At 42.6% G+C, this 24,493-nt stretch overlaps 1 protein-coding gene across 1 annotated transcript in view; it reads right to left on the bottom strand.

Moving 5' to 3' along the window:
* Positions 1–710: 710 nt before the first annotated feature.
* Positions 711–24,493, bottom strand: part of LOC135213098 (serine/threonine-protein phosphatase 4 regulatory subunit 2-like) — a 35,576-nt gene continuing 11,793 nt past the window's right edge. Inside the window, exons 4-7 of the mRNA XM_064246971.1 lie at positions 24,152–24,283; positions 18,512–18,672; positions 17,275–17,954; positions 711–1,139 (exon numbers count right to left, since the gene is read on the bottom strand). Of these exons, the coding sequence (XP_064103041.1) occupies positions 726–1,139; positions 17,275–17,954; positions 18,512–18,672; positions 24,152–24,283 (1,387 nt within the window). The 3' untranslated portion in view covers positions 711–725. The remainder of the gene's footprint in view (positions 1,140–17,274; positions 17,955–18,511; positions 18,673–24,151; positions 24,284–24,493) is intronic.

Here is a 24,493-nt window from a genome sequence, read left to right as displayed (position 1 = left end):
GATTGAAGTAGAAGAGTTGCCTATGCACAGACAAAGAAAACACAGTATAGGCCTAAGACTGCATAGATCATGGCAGCAGCTTCAGGCGAAGACTACACAAAAGAAAATAGAAATAAACAGTAAAAGCCACCTTCCTATCATACAATACTGTATTATGATTTTGTTCACTGACTTTAAAAAATTATGACGGAGATCTGGTGTCAAATGAAAAGAACTCAAACAGCATACATACAATTCCATATTTTGTGAAAATAATTTCTATTTTTATCACATTTATACAGCTTGGCTTATCATTCAGATAAATAAACTTGTGTCAGCTGGACATCTCAAAAAACCAGAGTGAAGTCTGAGGAAGCCAGGAAATGGCTAGTAGAAAAAAATTTAGCAACCCCTCTCCCACATCAAACTTAAAAAAGTATCTTGCTGTATAACCATTTCCAAATGGCAGGTACTGTTGTGTCAATAAAATCATATAAAAATATGTTCACAAATTCACCCAGTTTCTTTACACTCTTGTTCCATTGGCTCCTCTCAGACATCATATAGACCTGTCAAAGGACTTGAGCAACTGACAAAATGTTAAGCTTTCAGTCATTCCACACTAGTGTCTCTGTGTTTTTGAGGTGTTGCTATTTGGTATCGCACCAACAGCCAAGTTCATGTCTGTACTTTCGGTGGCATCGTTATTTGTTGTCGCACCGGCAGCAGAATCTGATTCTGGTAAACTAGACGTAGTAGACGCCATCCTCTGAAGGTGCCGAGTTAGGTTCGGCAGAATCTTCGTTGTTTCCGTGGATGTGGTGTCCGTTAGCTGGGACGAAGCAGATGCCGAGATCTGTGACGTAGTGGGATCTCCCGAGTCTGGGGAGGGAGAGAGGCCACTGGAGAGGTGACAGAAGCTGCAGAGGTCGATGCCGTTGAAGGTGAAGAACAAGAGGTGACGGAGGTGGAAGATCCAACCCCTGAGGCAGACGACTGACTACTGAAATTATTACTTTGGGTTTGTGAAGTGCTGTCTGCCTCATGACTGTCTTTGCCTGGTTCCTCTTGAGCTGAGGCTCCTTCAGATACATCATCATCAGCCTCATTAGCTGTGTCAAATCTGCTGCAGCTGCTTCTGAGCTTCCAGCTTTCTCACCCTGCAAAAAGAAAAAAAGAAAAGAAAATTAAAGAACCAAATGGATGTGTAACTGAAATATTCCATTAGAATTTAAGCTTTTAAAATACCAGATTATAACTATCCATTCTATCTAAATACTATATGAATTGTCATTCATTTTAAAAATTTACATGACTCGCACAAAATTTATCACTAGAAGAAAACATCCCCCTAAATTCAAGACTACCTACATCATTGGTACACTACCATCAAGTAGATTAACCATACCACTGAACTAATTAGCTCCCATTGGGCTGGCCCGAAGGATTTTTCTTATAATAAAGTTTTATATAAATAAAATTTTAAATTTTTTACAATTGGTTATTTGAAAATTACTGAAACTGAATTGGTTAATTAAAAAGGATTGAAAAAAAAAAAAAATTGAAAAATATTTCTTTGATTCGTTCCAAAAGATGTACTAACTGGTAGTGTTACTATGCAGTTGCACTAATACATGAATGGATCAATGTAGGCTAAACAGCATATGTCCATGGGTGGGCATACGAGAGAAAAATTCTATGACACAAGTAACCCCAATTCCAACAATGGTTTGTTGCTATCAGGCTCATTATGTCATATACTTTAACATATATTAATTAGTATCCAGTAATGGGTTTCAGAAATATTTTATAACCACTAATATCTATATATGCAATTGTCATAATTGTTGCAACTTTGTTTATTCACTTCATTTCCTGTAATGTTTACAAGGGCAAGAATCTAACATATTTCTCCATTTTCATACATTCAACTTCCCTGTCAGATATATACTTAGCTATAGACTCCGTCGTCCCCGACAGAAATTCAAATTTCGCGGCACACACTACAGGTAGGTCAGGTGATCCCGCCGCCTGCCGCTGGGTGGCAGGAATAGAAATATTACCGTTTTAAGCCAGATTTTCTCTGTCGCGGTACTAGTAACATCGTTGCTAGTTCCTCCTGACTTGAATTTCGAATTTCATTACGCCCGTTGATCTTTTGGACTGCTATTTGGTGACGTATTGGATCTTTGGTTTGGCATACGCTATGTGGACTGTTTTTTGGATTTGGCTTTGGAATTTCTCATAATGTCTGACGTGTCGATTTCGTTTCAGTGTGTTGTGTGAATGAGAATTGTTTTTGTGAGACTGCCGAAAGCTTCGGTGGATCCTCACACCACTTGTAAAAATTGTAGAGGGAATGTATGCTCTCAATTGAATACATGTGATGAGTGCAAGAATTTGAATGAGGAGGAATGGAAGTTGCTTAATTCCTACCCAAGAAAGTTGGAGGGAGATAGGGCTAGAAAAGCCTCTTCCAAGAGTGTAAGTAGGTCGGTCTCTAACGAGCCAGTTAGCGGACTATTGCCTATTGATAACCCTATTGTTTCCTCCCATACAGCTTTACCTTCCCGGATTACCGGACTCGGCAAGCTCAACATCGGAAATTGCGAGTCTGAAAGCTTCGCTTAAATAATGAACAAAAAATTAAAGAACTGGAAGGTAAGTGCAGTGAAAGTGTTCCCAGTGAAGTGGAGGGTGCGTCTGATCGGCTCTTGTCTCGCTCCCAGGCCTAGACCTCTTTCAAGCTCCCAAGACCAGTGGAGAAGAAATGTCGAAAGCCGCAGGGAGGTTTCAGGTTTCAGAGAATCCCCACCGTCAGGCGTCCCCTCGGCAGATCCTGTAGTTACGTCCCGGGCTGCCAAGGATAGTCGTTGGAAAGACGTCCTGAAACAGTTTTTCTTCGTCTGATTCCTCATCTAAAAAAGGATGGAGTTCAGATAGATTGTCGAGAACTTGGAAGTCTCCTTCATTCGACTCAAGCCCTGAAGAATTTCCGGAAGAATATCCTCCGGAAAAGAGGAAGAAGAAGAATATATTCAGAACCTTCTTCTCCTGCATCGGAGGTTGGAAAGAGAGACGTAGCTACGAAGATGTTAGAGGATATGCAGAAACAGATATCTTCCCTAGTAAGAGTTCTTAAATCTGATCAGCCTAGAAGGAAGGATAGATTTCTTCCCTATCAAAAGATCCCGTCCTTAGAACTATCTGAGAGCTCGGACGAGGCGCCTGCCAGAAGCCTGGCGCCAGCCAGACGTCAGGCTACTGTCAAGCGCAAAACGCCGTCAAGGCGACAAGATGTGTATAGGAACTTCCTCTAGGAAGAAAGCACAATGAGATGTCGTATCGAGGAGTAAAATTGGAACTCCCGAAATCGGACGAACTCCTGAAAGGAAGCGCAAAGAGCCTGAAGGCGTCATGAAGCGCCATGAAGGTGAGGCGCAAAGTAACTGAAGATCCTGGAACTCTTTTGGCAAGGCGAAAAGGAGTCTGGATCGCCTGACAAATGAGGCGTAAAGCTCTTCAAGTAAAAGGAATGAGGCGCAACGCGCCTGAAAAGCCTGAAGTGGCTAAAAGGAAATATTTAACTCCTGGAGAGCCTAGAGCGCCTGATATGAAACATAGAGAGCCTGGAGAGCCTAGAACGCCTCAAAGGAAAAGCAAAGAGCCTAGGGAGCCTGAGGCGCCTGAAAGAAGAAGCAAAGCGCCTAAAGAGCCTGAGGCGCCTGAAGAGCCTGAAGCGTCCGAATGGAGGCGCAAGGCGCCTGCAAAGCCTGAAGCGGCTGAAACAAGACGTAAAGCGTCTAGAGCGCCTGGATTTGTACAACCCAGAATACAATTTGGATGAGTTATCGGAGTTTGAAGCGGACTTGGAGGCTCCTCTTTGGGATTTTTCTCAAGATCAATTTTCCCCTGACAGGGCCTCTAGGTGTCGCACAGGTGATCGTAGCCCCTGTCGGAAGGATGGATCATGAAAAAAGGGAACGACATTTAAGGACTTCTCCTGGTAGGGACGAAAGTTGTCGCACAGGCGGCCGTCGTCCTTGTCAGGAGGGCCTTAGGGTAAAAGAACAACATCGGCCTTCTCCTGGCAGGGACTCAAGATGTCGCACAAGCGACCGTAGGCCCTTGTCAGGTTGCAGTCGGTGGTTTTGCTGCAAGCCCTGTGCGTTCCCGAGAGAGGAGTCCCCCAAGGTCGCACTATCTTCTCCGAATAAAACTCAACCGGAATTAGAGGATGTTTCGGACTCTGAAGAAAACAAGGGGCAGGTTTTTTCTTTCGATTATAAGATACTAGCAGCCCTCTTGTTAAAAGAATTTGGAGAGTCTCTGAGTCCTGCTGCCCCTCCTTCTCCTCGGTCTTTATTTTCGAGTACGAAGGCTACGAAGTCTTCCTCTTTCTTGAAGATGCAACCGACCATTTCAATGAAGAGGGCTTTGCAGTCGGTCGGGAATTGGCTTAAAACCAAGGAGGAGGCGGGGAAGACTGTGTTTGCCTGCCCCCCTTCCAGGCTATCAGGGAAGAGAGGGATTTGGTATAGCACAGGGGAATCTATGGGACTTTCTCTTCCCTCATCTGCTGAAGCGGACTTCTCGACCTTGGTGGATTCGGCAAGGAGGCATGCACTTCCAGCAGCCAAAACAAGCTGGACAATGTCTGAAATGGACCATCTCCTCAAGGGAATATTCCATGTCTTGGAAGTTTTTAACTTCCTAGATTGGTCCCTTGGGAGGGCTTTTTTGGCCAACAAGACTCAAGACCCTCAGTTTTTGGAACCAGAAGTCTTGCATAGTGTTTTGGCATGCATGGACAAGGCAGTGCAGGACGGATCGGCTGAAGTGGCATCCTTGTTCGGGACAGGAGTATTAAAGAAGAGGGCTGTCTTTGGTTCTTTTCTTACCAAAGCAGTCTCTCCAGTACAGAGGGCTTCTCTTTTATACGCCCCTCTGTCTAAACAGCTGTTTCCTTCTCAGTTGGTAAAGGACATTTCCCATACGCTTACTGAGAAGGCAACACAGGATTTGCTGGTACATTCTGCTAAGAAGCCTAAGCCAGCTGCTTCTGTCTCAAAGAGGGAGCCAACACCTGCCCAACAGCCCTTTCGAGGTAGAGCTTTTAGCCGAGCCCCAAGGAAGAGAGGAGGAGAGAAAAGAGGAAGATCTTCCATTAGAGTTCCAAAGAAGAACGCAAAATGAGATTCCAGTCCTCCAATCACCAGTAGGGGCCAGACTTCTGGGATTCTCGGAAGCATGGGCTTCAATGAAAGCATATTCTTGGTCCCTGCAAGTGCTCAGGAAAGGATACCTCATCCCCTTCAAGAAACAGACCTCCATTGACGACGACTCCGAGGGAGCTGTCAGCGAGATACAAGGACCCAACTGTAAAGAGAGAGATCCTTCTTGGACTGGTGCAGCAAATGTTGGAGGAGGAGGCCATCGAGGTAGTACAGGATCCGCACTCCCGAGGTTTTTACAATCGCCTATTTTTGGTGCCGAAAGCCTCGTGGTGGAGGCCTGTCCTGGACGTGAGTGCATTGAATCGCTTCGTGGAGAAGACAAAGTTCTCCATGGAGACATCCAACTCGGTTCTCTCTGCTCTCCGTCCAGGAGATTGGGTGGTCTCCCTCGACCTGCAAGATGCATACTTTCACGTCCCCACCCCCCTGCATCATTCGTCGAAGAAATATCTTCGATTCATGGTGCAGGGAAGGATTTATCAGTTCAGAGCTTTGTTTCGGCCTCTCGACGGCTCCTCAGTGTTTACAGCGTTGATGAGAAACGTAGCAAGATGGCTACATCTGAAGGGGGTGAGGATATCTCTTTACCTAGACGATTGGCTTATAAGAGCGCAGACAAGACAAAGTGCTTGGAAGGACGTTGGAGATAGCTCTTCAATTGACCAGATCTCTCGGATTGCTCGTAAACCTCGAGAAGTCTCACACAATCCCCAGTCAGATATCGTCTATCTGGGGATTCGGATGGATTCTCGGGGTTTTTCGAGCGTATCCATCCCAGGAAAGAATCTCGAAAGGGTTGGAGAAAATCTCGGTCTTCCTAGAGAAAGAACGAAGCTCAGCGAGGGAATGGCTCAGTCTTCTGGGCACTCTTTCTCGCTGGATCAGTTCATCTCTCTAGGGCGACTGAATTGAGAACCCTTGCAGTTCCATCTCAGGAGGAGTTGGAACAGAAGAAAAGGAGATCTTTTGGATACCTTTCCTATAGGAGAGAGTATCAAAAACCACTTACGATGGTGGTTAGGACCACTGAGAAGAAACGAAGGAGTGTCCTTGGCCCTTCAGAACCCTCACCTAGTGTTATTCTCAGACGCTTCGGACACGGGGTGGGGAGCAACACTAGGGATGAAGGAAGTGTCAGGCAGTTGGACAGAAGAACAGAAGGCCTGGCACATAAATGCAAAGGAACTCTTAGCAGTGCACTTAGCACTGCAGTGTTTCGAGAACGAAGTCAGAGGCGTGGTGGTCCAAGTCAAACTCGGACAACACCACGGCTCTGGCTATATAGAAAACAAGGGGGGACAGACTCTTTCTCCCTTTACCAACTAGCAAGGGATCTGTTGATATGGACAGAAGAAAGAGGGATTCGACTCCTGACGAGGTTCGTTCAAGGAGGGAAGAATATAAGAGCAGACAGACTGAGCAGGAAAATGGAATTTTTATTCTAAAATTAATATTAATAATACTTACCTGTATAATTTATCTAGCCCTAAATCCCCAAAAACCGCACCAAAATTTACCACATTGGCAACCCTGTTACCTCCTATTCTGTCCGCCAGTTGGCAACACTGTCGTTGACAGATACGAAAAACCTTCCCTCAAATCAGTTGTGATAGGCAGATCGGGGGGGTGGGTAGGATGGGTGGGACTAGATAAATTATACAGGTAAGTATTATTAATATTAATTTTAGAATAAAAATTCCATATTAATAAACATTACCTTAATATAATTTATCTAGCCCGATTAACCACATTGAAAAGGAGGAGGGAATCTGAATACAATTTCCCCTTCGGACAGAATAGGAGAAAACAAACAAAGAAATATATATCATAGGCAGTCAAAACTCAACCCAAGGTCAAAGATACTAACAACTCAAAGTCTCCTACCATAATGCCTCCAACTGCGGTAGCACAGGGACAAGGAGTAAAGTGCATAGTCAGTTCCGTCTGTACTAAAGTCAGGTGCCCGACCAGGTGACCAGTCAGACGAATTGCGGACAGCAAGGCTGCACCCTGAAGACTATCAAGCACTATTCTTTCCCTAAAGGATGAGTGTCTGGACTGTCTGGGCGATTCAAAGCTAAGCAAACCTTGGGGGTGTATCAACGCACCCGAAGTCGCCAGCAACGGAATCGGCTCATGAGCAACTCCTAACTCGAGCTTTCTGGTGCCAAGGAGGAAAGGAGCGCGGAGCAAAAAGGCGATTCAGTCCCCGAAGGACGAATGCCTGACAGTCCCAACCTGGTCTCGTGTTACACTATCATCGGGGGGTGTATCAACGCAACCGATCTTCGTCAACAAGAAACTCAGGGCTACTAAATGTCGCCTGATCTCACACGAGTGTCTGACTCCGAGAAGACAGGTGAGACAAAAAGTAGATGGTGAGCGAGTCACCAGATGACAGCAGACGATCCATGACTAATTCCTGTCAGGGCCAGGAAACAGTGGAAGAAGCAGGAGTCGTCAGGCACAAGCGAACCAGTGGCTAGTCCTAGGTCAGCATCGACTCTGGGAGAAGCGTAGTCGCCAGTGCCGACAACCCAGTGGCTGGAACCACCCTTTCACACTGAAAATGGAAGCAGCATGAGTTGCCAAGCAGTCAGTCCTTGTCATCAAAACACCTAAATACCAAACTGCCTAATTCCCATTATAACTACGTCAAAAAACTGCCATGGGTTATAATACAAAAACAAAAAATATATACAACAAAACAAAAATTAATGAATAATATACAGGTAGCAAACCAAACGTAAAACAGGAAGACTACCTAATTCTCCTGTCTGACGACCTGTCCTGCCATCACCAACGGGCCCAAAGAACGAAGGTCGCCTAGAACTAGAGAAATATCCCTCAAGTAAAAAGAGGCAAAAACAGAATTAGAACGCCAAAGTCGCCGCCTCATGCACCTTGGCGACTGAGACGTTCTTCATAAAAGCTACTGATGTAGCAACTGCTCTAATACTGTGTGCTCTCGGCGTCTGGTCTTCCCAGCAGCCGAACCACCAGTTTTAACGATCAGATCTCTAAGAAAAAGGATACACCATTCTTTGAAATAGGTCTCTTGACATTTCGGGGTGAAACAAACAGATGACGGGGACGACCCTGAATGTCCTTCGTGCGGCGTAAATAACATGAGAGCACCCTAACAGGGCAAAGAACTAATTCCTCATTTAAATTACCAACAAAGTTGACCAGCGACTTCAGTACGAAAGACCTGGGAATGGGATTATCAGACGATTCAGTCTTTGCGACAAATTCAGGAAGGTATGACAAAATCATGTCTTGTCCAGATCTGGCAACCAGAAAAGAGAGTGCTTGCAGTTCACCAACCCTCTTGGCTGTAGCCAGTGAGACAAGGAAGAGTGTCTTAGAAGAGAGGTCCCTAAATTTGGCAGAATTCAGAGGCTCAAACGGAGGGAACCTTAAGGCTTGAAGGACTTTGTTAACGTCCCATGTCGGAGCGCAACACTGCGGCCTGGGTCGAGATAGGGAAAAAAATCGAAGTAAATCTCTAATGACATAAGATGAAGAGATCTCAGGAAGCCTTGCCTTAAAAACATAGGAAAGCATAGACCTATAACCCTTAATGCACGAAGGTGACAGGGCCCTGTCATGATGTAAATGAACTAAAAACTCCGCTACTTTCGGTAAGGAAGGTCTAGAAATTGAATGTCCTTGAGACTTACACCAACGTCTGTAAACCGACCATTTAGCCTGATAATTTACTCTGGTTGATTGCCGCCTGGCAAGAGCCAACTGTCGCGCCACTCTGGAGGAGAACCCTTCGTGCTTGGAGAACCTCCTGACAGTCTCCAGGCATGAAGAGAAGCATGTGGAGCCTCTGATGGAACCGATGAAAATGGGGTTGTTTGAGAAGATCTGGTCTCTCTGGCAGGCGAATGGGGCGGGTTTGTTCCACCAGTGCTTCCAGAAGGTCGGGAAACCACTCCTTCTGTGGCCAGAAGGGGGCGATCAAGGTGAGATCCAGACGCTTGGTTGCCCTCACTTTGTTGAGGACTGACCTCACCAGAGAGAATGGAGGAAAAGCATAGGCTTGAAGTCCCTCCCAGTCCTGCAAAAGAGAGTCTGTCCCGGCACTCTGAGGAGTCTGGTAAGGGGCGAAGAATATCTGGCACCGAAAATTCAGTGGGTGGTCAAACAGATCGACTGTGACAGGCCATTTCTTCCTGAGGCTGTCGAAGACTTCCTGGCAAAGTGTCCACTCCGACCCTTGAACTTCGTTCGGTCTCGACAAGGCGTCTGCTAAGACGTGTGATGGCCCAGGATAAACTGAGGGACCAACGTAATAATCCCCCTGTCTTCTGGCCCAACACAGGATTGATCGGGCTTCTTGAGTGAGAAGATCCGACTGTGTGCCGCCTTGGTTTCTCAAGTACGAGACTGCTGTGGTGTTGTCGACAAAGATCGCGACAACCGATCTCCAACAGTTGTTCCTGAAATGAAAGAAGGCCTAGGTACACTGCCCTCAGTTCCCTCCAATTTATTGACATGCTCCTCTCCTCCTCTAACCAAAGGCCCGAAGCGGCTTCGGAGCCCAGGTGTGCGCCCCAACCTTGATCCGAGGCGTCTGACCAAAACATTAGGTCCGGAGGAACCGAAAAAAGAGATGTCCCTGACTTGAGGCGGTGAACTTGCATCCACCAACGGAGATCCTTCTGACATTGTGGAGAAGAGGCGACTATCGTGTCCTCGGACACGAAATCCCATGACTGGCGAAGTGTCGACTGAAGGGACCTCATTCTGAGACGACCTCCGGGAACCAGTTGGATGAGGGATGACAAATGGCCCAGGAGAGACCTCCAAAGAGAAACTGGCTGCGTTACGGAGGACAAAAATTCTTCGATCAGACTCAGAAGCTTGTCTATCCGTTTCTGAGCGGGAGAAACCCTCAAATCTGGGAATTCAAAACAATCCCCAGATAAGTCATGATCTGGCAAGGGATTAGATTGGACTTGTCGAAGTTAACACGAATGTGCCCAACTCGACACAAAGAGACAGAACTATCTCCCTCGACCGGAGACATTTCTCTAGAGATTCGCCTGGACTAGCCAATCGTCCAGATACCGAAGCATCCTTACGTTTAACTGATGCAGAATAGCTGAAACAGGAGCCATCACCCGAGAAAAGACCTGTGGAGCAGTGGTGAGGCCGAAACAAAGGGTCTTGAACTGGAAAACTCCCGAGTCCATGAAAAAACCGAAGGTAAGGTCTGCTTCGTTGGATGGATGGGGATTTGCAGATAAGCATCCTGCAGATCGATGGAAATCATCCAGTCCCCCCCTCCTGAAGAGGATGAAAGAACAGTCTGGACCGTCTCCATCCTGAACTTGGACTTTAGAATGAACTTGTTCAAAACGAAAGATCTATGATGGGGCGCCAGGCACCCGAGGCCTTTAGAACTACAAACATCCGAGAGTAAAACCCGGGAGAAGGAGGAGCTCGCTCTATGGCATCCTTCTCCAAGAGGGCCGAAAGCTCCCTCCAAGGCTTGACCCCTGATTGAGTGAGGGGAATAACTGCTGAACTCGAGAGGACGATTGGAAAGTGGAGGTCTGGAAACAAAAGGGATCTCGTAACCTTCCTTCAGGACCTCCACCACCCAAGCATCCACCGCTCTCTCCCTGCCAAGCTGACCAATGGCGGGAGAGACAAGCTCCTACTGCGGTCTCCAGGCGAGGTGATGACTCCTACTTCCGAAAATTCTTACGCAGAGACAAGGAAGAAGAAGAAGAAGAAGAAGAAGGTCCTCCTGGAGGTTGAGCTCTTTCTCTGTAAAAAAGAGCAGAAGGGAGGTTGTTGGGCTGGAGCAGAAGGTACAGATCTGGTCCTAAACTTACGCTTACTCCTTGAAGGAACGGGAGGAAGACCAGAGGAAAAAGCTCTTGATAAGGCCCAGTGAGCTTGGGAAGAGGCATCACCTTGATGTTCCTTCAAAACCTCAGAAAGCACAGAAATATCGAAAAGAAAATCGCCAAAAGGAGAAGAGGACACAGACGGGTTCTCTGAATCTCCGATACAGAGGAGGGTAACTGCGACAAATACAGGTTACGCCTTAGAGAACAAGAAAGGCCTGCATTGAAGCAGCAAGCTCGTTCTGATGTACAGAAGCGATTGAAATGGATGAGCAGAATTTCTCAAAAAGAGGAGCATCAGGAGGAACAAACCCGGAATCCTTGATATACATTAAAAGCCCTCCGAGGACCCACATATTGAAGGATTGAGCTTCTTGTAAGGAGCTCATAACAGCCTCCATAGCAATAAAATCTTCAATTGAGACAGAGACCGAAGCCTTAGAAGGCAAGGGTTGACTTAAAACAAGTCGGACAAAATCAGGATTTGGCTTGGGGGGTCGAGAGAATGAAGAATCATCCGCCACCTGGTAAACTCCTCTCCGGTGTCGTAGAAGAGAAGAGAGCTTCCTCTTCCCTTCCCCGATCACCTTCGAAAGTTTAGCGGCAACGTCCGCCCTCACTCTCGCGAACCTCTGGGCAAAGGGAAAACGTAAAAATTCCCGTGACCGGGAAGGACCGTCAAGAAAAATCCCTTCTGTAATACGAGGCGGAGGCTGCTTCTGCTCTTTAGGCCTCGCCTGAGGAAGAAAACTCAAAATTAAATCAAAAAGTTTCTTGAATTCTACATCATGACATCCATTCGAGGAAACATCAATATCACACGAATCCGCGTCATCATCATCATCATCGTCAGATCCTAACTTAGAAACTTCCTCTGAAGTAAAATCCTGACGACTAGCTATCTTAGGTCTGACACTAATATCCCTCCCCCCCTTCTCCTAAATAAGCGCCCTTTGGCACTGTTACGGGACTAACAGGGGACACGTTGGTGGTAAAGATTCGTTAGGCACCTGCCCGGACCGGATCCCCCCTAGGCCTTCGCCATGACGGGGTTCACAAGCCGGGGTATCTGTCGCACCGTTACCCATGGTGCTGTCGACAGGTACCTGACGAGGAGCTGAAAATGAATCTAAAAGTGTGTTAGACATTCTAGTAAAGGCTTCTTGAAAATTCTCTGACAGATTGTTAAACTTAGCAGAAATATCTCTATCTAGACTAAGCTGTAATTTCTTAAAATTCTGTTTCCAGGTAGTTTCCATTGCCAAAATCTTCGAATCTACATCAGAAATAACTTCACTAATTACCGGTTGTACAGGGGGCAAAGCATCAATTAATTCGGAGTCGGAGTCGTACGATACCGAAACCAGGAGCCAGAATCATGAGCGCCCAAGTCAAAGAATTCGTTAGATACAGTTCTAGCAATCGATTTCTTTTTCTCCTTAACCGATCTTTTACGCTGCAAGATTGTTTGGCGTTTCATATAAGCAGTCATATCCTCGTCAGACCAGGGCTTACATACGTCACAACGAGAAGTCAAGTCACAAACCTGTCCACGACAAGAGCTACAAATGTCATGTGGTTCATACTCCCTGCTACTCATCCTTGTCCCACAAACCGGGCAGTTCCTGATGTTGCTGGCAGAAGGAAGCATCGTAATTTCTTGGTAATCCATTGTAGAATTGGACAGGTCAGTAGTTCCGGGTCGCGCAAAAGTTCGTAATTTAAGATAAGAACCACTACAGAAATCAAAGTTAATTCACTATTTCGTGATGTAATGCGTGAGTGGTAATTCATATAAAGTCTCATTTAACAAATAATGAAAGCTTTAAAGGCACAAAAATGTTTAAGGAAATTTATAAAGAGCGGCCGTGATGTAAACAACACACGGGCGCTCGTTAACAACTGATTTGAGGGAAGGTTTTTCGTATCTGTCAACGACAGTGTTGCCAACTGGCGGACAGAATAGGAGGTAACAGGGTTGCCAATGTGGTAAATTTTGGTGCGGTTTTTGGGGATTTAGGGCTAGATAAATTATATTAAGGTAATGTTTATTAATAACCAGGTCCTTCCAACAGAGTGGACCCTTCATTCACAAGTCTGCCAGCAACTATGGTCTCTTTGGGGGAAGCCGCAAGTGGACCTGTTTGCAACATTCCTATCCAGGAGGATGGAGAACTTTTGCTCGCTGGGGGACGATCCCAGAGCCCTATCCATAGATGCCATGCTCATGGATTGGGAGGGCATAGACGCGTATGTGTTTCCCCATTCAAGATGCTGGGGGAAGTAATGAGAAAGTTCGTGTCCTCGGAGGGAATGAGGATGACATTGATCGCTCCTTATTGGCCTGCAAGAGAATGGTTCACAGAGGTACAGGAATGGATAGTGGACTTCCCCAGATCTCTTCCCGAAAGGACAGATCTGCTCAGACAACCCCACTTCGAGAGGTATCACAAAAATATCCACGCTCTCGCTCTGACTGCCTTTCGACTATCGAAAGATTGGTCAGAGCGAGAGGCTTTTCTCGCGAAGCGGCAAAAGCAATTGCTGGAGCAAGAAGGTCCTCAACCATGCGGATATACCAATCAAAGTGGGAAGTTTTCCGTAGATGGTGTAAGGCGAAGAAGCTGTCCTCCTCCGATACCTCTGTGACCGAAATTGCTGATTTTCTTTTGTTTTTACGAGAAGAATCTCATCTGGCAGTGTCAACCATTAAAGGTTATAAGAGCATGTTATCAGCTGTGTTCAGGAATAGGGGCCTGAACATAGAGAATAACAAAGATCTGCATGATTTGATTAGATCATTTGAAACTAAAAAATTAAGAACTTCTCTCGCCCCTAGTTGGAATCTGGATGTGGTTCTCAAATACCTTATGTCGGATAGAGTTGAACCTCCCGATAAAGCTACTTTCCGGGACTTGACTAGAAAATGCATTTTCTTAATAGCTCTCGCCACGGCGAAAAGAGTGAGTGAGCTGCAAGCGCTTGACTCTAGAGTGGGTTTTAAGAAGGATTCGGCTGTATTGTCCTTTAAACCTTTATTTCTAGCAAAAAAATGAAAACCCCTCGAGACCTTGGCCTAGGACTTTTGAAGTAAAAGGCCTTTCTCAATTAGTTGGGAATGAAATGGAAAGAACTTTATGTCCTGTGAGAACTTTGAAATTTTACCTGCAGAAGAAGAAGCAGTTGCAGGGTTGCAATCAGAGTTTTATGGTGTGCAGTTAAAGACCATAGAAGAGCTATGTCAAAGAATGCCTTAGCATTTTTTGTTAGGAACATCATAACGGAAGCCCACATGAGCTGTGATAGTGAGGCATATAAGACCTTAAGGGTAAAAGCACACGAAGTACGTGCAGTCGCTACATCATTGTCGTTCAACAAGAACATGTCAATGAAGAACATCTTAGCGGCCACGTATTGGAGATGTAACTCAGTGTTCGCCTCACATTACTTGAAAGATGTGAGAGTGACATATGAGAAATGCTTCTCTCTAGGACCTTATGTATCAGCGGATACAGTGCTGGGGAAAGGAGAGAAGACTGATCCTTAATATTAATTTTTGTCCTTATATTTTATATATTGTGATTTTAAAATTATTGGTGTTGAGTTTTAGGTTGTTTGAAAGGTGTTTTTGGGGATTAACGCCTTTCAATCATATTTACTAATCCACGGTTAGGATCGGGTGATCGGGATCAGTATTTTACTCCTTTATATGCCAAGAGGCATAGGTATATTGTCATGTAAGTGAATAAGACTCCAGTGACAATTGCCATTAGGTTCTGTTGAGTAAGTGGATAAGACCCCATTGACAGTCCTTTTCAAGAGTTCTCAGCCATAGGGCACACCCTCGCTGAAGCTTTTGAGGCGAAGCAGACTTCTCAGCACAAGCTAAGAAATCTTCCGCCTAAACAGGTAGGAACTAGGGTATTATTAATTAACTTGTATTACCTACAACATATGTTGTTTACCTATTAGGTCAGTAATTAGCTGTCTCTTGCCCTCCGCCAAAGGTGCCAATCAGCTAAGTATATATCTGACAGGGAAGTTGAATGTATGAAAATGATATTGTTATTGTACAATAAAGTTTCATACATACTTACCTGGCAGGATATAATAGCGATCGTATGGCCCACCCAAACCTCCCCTCAGGAGACAGTGGAAGAGAAAAAATTTGGCTTAAAACGGTAATAGTTCCTATTCCTGCCACCCAGCGGCAGGCGGCGGGATCACCTGACCTACCTGTAGTGTGTGCCGCGAAATTTGAATTTCTGTCGGGGACGACGGAGTCTATAGCTAAGTATATATCTGCCAGGTAAGTATGTATGAAACTTTATTGTACAATAACAATATCATTTTTAACAACAAATAATTTGTGAAGTGAAAATTTAATTTGTTGGTTGGCATATCTAATGATTTTAATAGCTGATCCTATTGCACAATACTGCTATGAAAACAGAAGCACTATTAGGCAAGAAAAAGTTTTTTATTTTGTTTGGTGATATGGCTGCAAATCCAATATCTGAGAAGATTTGGGCCCATCAGTGTATGTTGCATAATGTGAATCTTTGTATCTTATAGTATGTTATTTATGATGTTCTGGGGTACTCCAGAGTTTTTGGATAAATATTTGAACTGTGTACAAGTCTGCTACCTAGGCATAATCCAGGGAGGAGGTACGTAGTTCTATTATTGCAGGAAATTTGATATTTATATTTGTTGGCTTTAATTGGGAAAGGTGAGGAATAATTACTTGTAAATATCTCTCTTTGATCAAACATTTATTCTGTTAGTGAATCACTTGCCTGTATTTTTACTTCACTATGCATTATTTCTATTTGAGAAGTGACAATGGAGAGTTAAGTGGCGGTTCACCAAATTCAACTTGGGGAAGACTTTAAAGCTCCTTTGCATATTCTGAATCCCTCTTCCCTCTTGAAGAACTGGATCCAGACTTTTCAAAATTGCATCCAAGGCTGAACCGTATTTCTGACTTCCTTTGTCTAGAACAGACAAAAGTTGCTTTGTACAGCAGTATCAAGGCTTGTTTTGTCTGTTCCAAAATTTGTGTGCAATCATTTAATAAAATTTAATGTGCTTTTGTAATGCTATATGGGCTTTACAATTCAGGTGTTACAAACATTAAATTAAGCCTAAGAACTTTGCAATCTGACTTAAAGCATGTAATAAATCTTCACTTTTCATTTTTTCCTAAACATTTTTGCCAAATAAAAACTGCTGTGGTATTTTCTGTGGAGAATTGGAAACCTAATGATTAGGCTTGTGTCTATTGTTATTATACAGTTCCACTATTCATGATACGTTAAGCATGTAATGTTTCATGAAGTGTAGTATACTGTATAGCAAAATCATCCATGTAAATATTATATTTTATTTCAAATGTAGTTGCCTTCCAAGTATACGAAAAAAATATTCAGTGATCATTACATTTACTATAAATTTTGGAGTGTAAGTGGAAAAAATTGTTTTGGGTAATATTTAACTTTTATAAAACTTCTAAAAATATGACTAAATCATGTTTTAACCTGACCACTTATTATTTCATGATGAGAAATACATACCGAAAGAAAAATTCTACAAGCAAATAAAAACATCTGTTTCATCACAAATGAATACTGAACCTCTAGAAATACTGCCCTTTTCTGGAAAACATCTGCACTACGAAGTCCTTGGTTGTGGCACAACCATAACGTATATGATAGCACTTGACTAACATGACTTACAAGACTCAATTAAACATAAAATAACTGATATATGATAGCCCAAAAACCTTGGATTAACCTTCAAAATAATAAGGACTAATTATCGCTTAAAATAAGCTCAGTAATAATGCCGAGAGGTGCCAATCTGTGCAAAACTGACCTTACAAGAAAAAAAGGTTTTTCACACAAACCATTAACAATATTTATGCCTTCACAATCTGTGAGTACCTTCTGTCTACTAGACAACCAACCCATGGTTGACATTATTTTTATGTGTAACAACAACTAAACCCTATCTTGCATGAAAAACCATAAAATACCCTTATAATTTGGGGCAACTACTACTTCCAAGACATAAACATGTAATGATTTTGAAAAATGCTTTACACAAAACTCAAGCAATGTCCAGATAAACATAAATCTTACATTAGAAAATGCTATGCCCTAAAAAGACGATGATGTTTCACTTACCTTGCAACCTTCCTTTTTCTGTGGATGGGGCTGTGCTTGCTCAGAATTATCCTCAACAGAATCTGGACTTCCTTGATTTGTTCCAGAACCTGATGAATCGGATGACAAACTTACAGAATTGCTTTCATCATTTGACTTTTCTGACTCCGTTGCATTCATGACATCCGACGAGCATGCCTCAGCTGGTACGGGCATTTCATCTTTTAATTCTTTGCTTATAGAATCTTCATCTGGATTTTCTGCCTCCTGCAATGTCATTTCACTGGTTCCTACTTGATGGCCACATAACGTTTCCTCTGTGGTTTTAGTATCTTCACTTTCTGTGTGACAAGTTGTGGCTTCTGCCTCTCCCGTTTCCATTGCTTCCTCATCCGTCTTTGCACTACTACTGCTGCTGCTACTGGCATTACTCTCCTCATCACTTCCTTCTGCTTCAAGACTCTCTGCTTCTGATATAGACATGTAAGTACTATCCTTGTCTTGCAAGTGTGCAAGGTGAGCCATAGGACCCAAAGCCTTTTCCAAGGGGCTAACCTTCATCCTTCGCTTTTTCATGAGGGGCTCAACAATCTCTGCCATTGCTTCAATGCTTCTCTCATCTAATGGTATTCCGTTAGGCCCGTTCGCTTCAGAACCACTTACATGACTATCGCTGGCATTCAATTCAGTATCGTAGAAGTCTGCAAATTATAAAGTAACTTAACATAACGCAAAACATACACTAACAGTGATGAACTTAAATTTTAAACTCCTAAAAAGAAGTATAAAATGAAGTTTAAAATGTGATTATCTGCAATTTTAATATAAAAATATGAGCATGAAAAATCACAATTAACATCATTATCATTCTCACCCAGTTAAATTAATGTAAAATACTGTGAAAAAAGTTGTTCTAATAAACAAAAGTTACCTTGAACCAGTAAAACCTACGCTGGTACACCTAAGTGGCACTTTATTGCTTTGGTGGACAACTGCAATATAATAATTCCTTTGACTCTACAAACCTGTGTTTAATCAATGGATAGATACTTGTGTTATATTCTATTTATAGTCTTCTGTTCCTCCACATGAGAAACTAAGAAACTAAAAAAACAAAAAATATGCTACAGCAACAGCAAATAAAAACTAAAATAATCTTTACAAAACATGCTACAATACCAATATTAAAAGAGACAGCCTATCCACAATGCTTGCTTCTCATTATATAATTACCAAGACTACAATGCATGATACATACCATTGGCATTATTAACTGAATTTGTGGGCTGTGGCGACGCTATTCTTTTACTTTGATGTGAGGGAGAAGACAACCTGGATGAACCCGAAATTGGAGAAGAGTGTAAACCACCATCCTGAAGGCCATTGACCAAAGTCTGTTGTGGATCTTCACTGCGACGTCTGAAATAATGGAATGAGAAAAATCTGAATAAATCTATACTAATTTCAACTGTAAAAATTAATCGCATTTATTTCCCTGGCCATTGCTACTCTTTCCATGCACTCCGTTGAAATCCTTTTCCATGAACTTTCTCAAGGACTAAAACTGCAATTAAATCAAGTACAAGAGTAAGTAGTATGAGATTAATAATTGATATTTAAGGAATAAGAGAAACAATAGAATCTGAAGACATAAAGATTAGATGGATCAAAGGGAAACATCAAATAGCTGATGTATTGACTAAAGCAGGAGTTTTGAAAAATATCAGAAATTATGTAGTAAAGGGTAAAGAATTGGAGAATAATAGAGATTAGAGGGGGATTAGGATTAGAAGAGGTTGGAGGGGAGGGAGAAGGAGATGTGTCAGTTTTATAAATTTAATAAACAGGTTTTGGCGTAGGAAAACCTATTTTTGGTAGTCGCTGTTGAGTCCTCAAAGGATTTACCCTCCATGGTGTGTGCCAGAGCCCCATGGTGATCAGACTTATATCAAAGAAATATCTTTTAGCCGGGTATTATGCCATAATGATAAACACTATGACAAGTGATAGAGTATAATGGACTCAAAGACAAGAAGGCATTTTATCTTGTCTTCAGCAAGGCTGTACCCAGTTTCCTACGTCAAAACCCGTAGTAGTGACTATTGTTTTATGCTCTGGCCAGTTAAAAGACCAAGATCCATTACTCTGTTGGTCAATGCAGGATGTACCTTTACCCAAATCCCATGGTTTTTCGTCAGGGAAGTGGGAGGGTTTTGAGGACTCAACAGCGACTACCAAAAATAGGTTTTTCCTACGTCAAAACCTGATTTTTGATAGCGTAGTCACTGTTTCGTCCTCAAAGGAGCATTACAAAGAAATTGACAGGTGATGAAAAACTTAAGCTCACAAATTTTCATCCAAAATATCTCAAAGTTTAAAGATTAAATCATTTCATGTCCAACGTCAAGCCACTAGTTTTAGTGATAAAAGATAACGAAAAACAAATAGGATATACTTTAAGCATAAAGTTCTATGGTAACTTACCTAAGTATGCTGGGTAAGGTTGCGACCTTTACGCACCTTCCCCAGCGATAGTCAGCATACACACCCGTTAGGGAGACCGCTGGTTTTCTGTCATAGTGCCTATGGGGTCAGGACTAACCATACCACCTACTGATACACAGCGCATTCAAATTTGTTCCAGCTTATGGCAGTATTGTTTTAAGAAAACTGACTCTGATGACCACCCAGTACATTCAGAAACTAATTCAAATGATGCATTTCTGAAGAAAGCCAATGATGTACTTACTTTCCTAATATCATGTGATCTAGGAAAGGAATATGGGTTAGCCTTTTTAATGAGGGACACTAAAATTATTCTTAGACCTTGTAGAGAAGGTGGTTTGTTCGTGCTAGGATGTAGGAAAATTGGACCTTCTGAAACATTTGCCGTGATCTCTAGGTAATCCTTAAGTGCTTGAACTGGGCATAATGTTTCGTCTGCTAAATTGAGTTTTCTTATAAGGATAGATTTCCTCTTTACAGGATTCCCATTCTTGGCCAGGAATGATGGCCCAGGGGATAGCAATAACTGGTTATCAGCAGTTTGTGCGATATATCGTCCCCGTCTAAGAGAGCCCAATTCACTAATACATGGTCCTCATAATAATGCAACCAGGAAGATTGCTTTTTGAAGTATGCACAAAGTGGTTATGTCAGGTCAGAATTGAGAAGTACATAAAAGTTTGAGCACCTTATTCAGGGACCAAGTAATTGGAAGTCTTTCTGGAGCGGGTCTCTGTACAGAAAATGACCGCAGAAGGGAAGTGACAACTCTATGTTGGAATCAATCCCAAATCCATAAAACAAGGGTTCTGTTAATGCAGCCTTGTGTGCTATAATTGTTGTAACTGCAAGATATTTGTCTTCAAAGAGGTGTATAAGAAAATTCATTAGTGTTTCTTTAGAAATCTCGATTGGGTTCTCATTCTGGATATAATCTAACCATATTCTCAATATGGACTGGTACCATATTCTCCATACGGACTGGTATTGCCAAATAGATGGTGCCCGTAGTTTTTGCACTAGGTACCTAGCAATATTGGGCGAGTAGTTTTCACGGAAGATTATATGTAAAAAATCAACATGTGAAGGTCTCGGCTTAGAAAGGAGGATGCATAAACGACTTTCCCTCCTACTTTCTGGGATAGTACAGTGCTGTTGAAGAAGTAGGAACCAATGCCTGTTTGGCCAATTTGGGGCTATTAGGTAAGCTGTTCCTTCAAAGGTTAGGAGCTTGTTCAAAACCTTCGAAATCTGGGACAATGGAGGGAAAAGATAATTATATCGTCTTCCAGTTGTTCCAGTCCTGTTGGAAGGCATCTCTCGCTATTGCTTGATTGTCCACATTTGGGGACACATATACTGGGAGTTTGTGATTCTTGTATGTGGCAAACAGGTCCACTTCCAGTTGTGGAAGTAGGTTGAATATTATTTGAAAGGAGTGGTTATCCAATGATCACTCTGTTGAGGCTGTCGTATTCCTTGACAGAGAGTCTGCTATTACATTGAGAGACTCTGTAAGGTGAATTGCAGACAAATGCCACTTCTTTTCCTGTGCCATCCGAAAAATGGCTAACATTACCATACTGAGAGGAGGTGAGCATGATCCCAATTTTTTTATGCAAGACATTGCAGTCGTATTGTCTAGGACCAGCAGAAAGTCTGGTCTGGAGGTTTGAGTTTCTTTAGACAAAAAGACAGCCATCAGCTCTAGGAAAATGATATGACAATTCCTCAGAGTAACCGACCACCTCCCCGCTACCTGACGATCCTCCCAATGTCCTCCCCAACCTGTCAATGAGGCATCTGTGGGTATTGTTACTTTTACAAATGGAGGAGTCAGGGTGACCTGTTTTGCCAGAGATTCCTTCCGTGTCCATGGCCGAAGTATCGCCCCAAGTTTCTGATGCACTTTGTGAGATTTGTCTCACATCCTTTTTCTTGCATGTGACATCCAAAATTTGTTCAAGTTTTCTGAGCTGCAACTTGAGTACTGGATCTGTTATAGATGCAAACTGTAGCAGACCCATCACGTGCTCTAATTACTATCTGGAAGCAATGGGCTGTGTCAGGAACCTTTTGAGGTTTTTCCTTATTCTGTTCTGAGTTTTGAGGGAAAGATACAAAAGGCAGTGAACCTTATCCCAACACATTCCCAGCCACTGAAAACATCCGCTGGGTGTGATGCGGGATTTTTTCCAATTTATTATAAAGCCTTTTGACTGGAGTCTGTTGACCATTGTTCCTAGGGTTTTCAGGCACTCCTTTTCTTGTGGCTCCCCAGACTAACCAGTCATCTAAATAAGCTATCACATGTATTCTTTCTTTCCCAAGTTCCCGAACAACTACTGTCGCCAATTTTGTAAAAATTCTCGGGGCAATGTTTAGCCCGAAAGGCATGACCTTGAATCTGTATGTACTTTTTCCTATCCGGAACCCTTGGAAGAGGCGGAAGGAACAGCAACAGGGACATGCCAATATGCATCTATAAAAACTGTCCAGGTCCCTTTTGAAATGACAGAACGTACCTGGGTAATGGTTGCTATTCGAAACTTTTGGCAAACAATGTGTTTGTTCAATGTTGACAGGTCGAGGATCACCCTTCATTCTGAAGAATCCTTTTTGGGAATACTGAAGAAACGTCCCTGGTGACGAATGTAAGAATGTTTCTCTATGGCTCCTTTTAAGAGGGCCTTCTGCATGTAATCTTTCATAGAGGGGTCTGGCTTTTGAGGAGTAATGGATCTTGGTCTTTTAATCGACCAGAGCATAAAACAAGATGGCCGATGCACATGCGCAATAGTCACTTCTACAGGTTTTGATGTAGAAAACTTGGTCCAGCCTCACTGAAGACAAGATAAAATGCCATCTTGTCTTTGAGTCCATTATACTCTATCACTTGTCATAGTGTTCATCAATATAGCATAATACCCAGCTAAAAGATATTTCTTTGTTATTAGTCTGATCACCATGGGGCGTTGGCACATACCATGGAGGGTAAATCCTTTGAGGACGAAACAGCGACTACGCTATAAAAAAATTATTACTTTGTTATTTTCATTACATGAGTTAGTGAAGTAGCAATAGGGGTTATACATTCAAGAAATAGAAAGTACACTGTTAATTGTATTGGGTGTTTGTAAAGCCAGTCCTCTCATTATACTTGGAATAGTGCAATGGTTGTTGTCATGTCATAAAACGTACGGAGTTAGAAAAATGGTGATGGGAGGGAGTGACAAATTAGTGGTGGTAGTGGAAGGTTGTCAGCACTCTCGTTTGCAGTTTGTAAGTCTTTCTTTCCTTTGTTGTGGTCATGAGCAGCCAATATAGTAGGGGGTAAGAGGTGGCAAGGCACTAGTATGCATCAGGGTTTCACCTAGGAAGAGCCCAAGCCATGCACCTTGCTTGTCATTAGAAGAGAGCTTTTACTGGCCACCCACCATCCTATGCATACACCTCTCAAACCGAGTAGGAAAGCATACACAAACAGCTAGATTGGGATGGGGCAGTACAGGATGAAGGAGCCAAAAATGTTGGTGGTGTCAAATGAAAGCAGTGAATGCTTCATGGCCTTCCTAAAACTTCCTACCAAACCTATTCCATGGCCAAAGGGACCAGCATGAACACTCCTCGCAGGGTAATTCAAGAAGGCAAAACTTCCCTTGCAGGAAGCAAAAATGTAGTTGGATCAACCAACATGGAAGACAAAGCAGTTAAAGAATAACCCTCATCATGCACACATTCATTATTCCGTTTTCTTATCCTCCATTGCAAAAACACAAACAGCACGCCAAACACACAAGAAATATCCCAAAAAGTTTCAACTTTCAGGCAGTCAGAGAGAAGCAAAGATAAACATCACTGACTGCGGCTGAATAACAAAGCTTGATGATAGCACCTACTACCTGTTAAATAACTTGTTACAAAGTTTCAGTGACCAATTTCAGCTCATACAGAGGTATATCCATACATGAAAATGTAATGGTTTATATTTTTCTTCCATACATGAAAAGGTAATGGTTTGTATTTTTCTTGAAAATACCACCATTCAAACAATTTGATTAAGCTTACGTGTTCTACACTGTTAAAAGAACACATGAATTTGATACTTCACTTCGTAAAATGTTGAAAACTTTTAGAACTTTAACTTGCAGGTCACAATCTTTATGCATTTCAAATATGACAAGGAATCAAATCAATATCTAATAGTAATCAAATCATTTAACAGTCACAAAGATAAAAAAAAAATAAACCAGATTTTTTCAGTACGCCATGAATGGTCAATTGCACATACATGCAAAGCAACATGATTAGAATGCAATTTTATTAGCACACTGCTGGCAATAACAGTTATGAGGCAAGTGCTAAATGAACCAAATAAAATGGGAATACATACTGCCTTCCAGGTTCAATGGTTGATACAACTAAGACATTTTTCTCTAAGCCCCGCAAAAACTTGTCTGTCCTCTTGTAGTGTCTGGTAGGGTCAATCATTATTTCACATAGTCTCTGTATGGTAAAAGGAGCTCTGAAATAGAAAAAAAAATTAATGAATATCAAATACAAGACACATCAAATTAATTAATTCTTCATGCACAGACATAACAATTGTACAAAAATATATGTGACATGTTCACTACGCAACACAGACTGATGATCTTTATGTTACATTCATTACTAGTTTTCAATTATTGTCACAAATTCAGTAAAACATAATGAACTATTTAAACTAGGAATT

Source organism: Macrobrachium nipponense, chromosome 42, assembly GCF_015104395.2.
Source record: "Macrobrachium nipponense isolate FS-2020 chromosome 42, ASM1510439v2, whole genome shotgun sequence".
Lineage (NCBI taxonomy): Eukaryota > Metazoa > Arthropoda > Malacostraca > Decapoda > Palaemonidae > Macrobrachium > Macrobrachium nipponense.
Note: the sequence above shows the minus strand (reverse complement) of the source record. Positions and strands in the feature narration are given on the sequence as shown.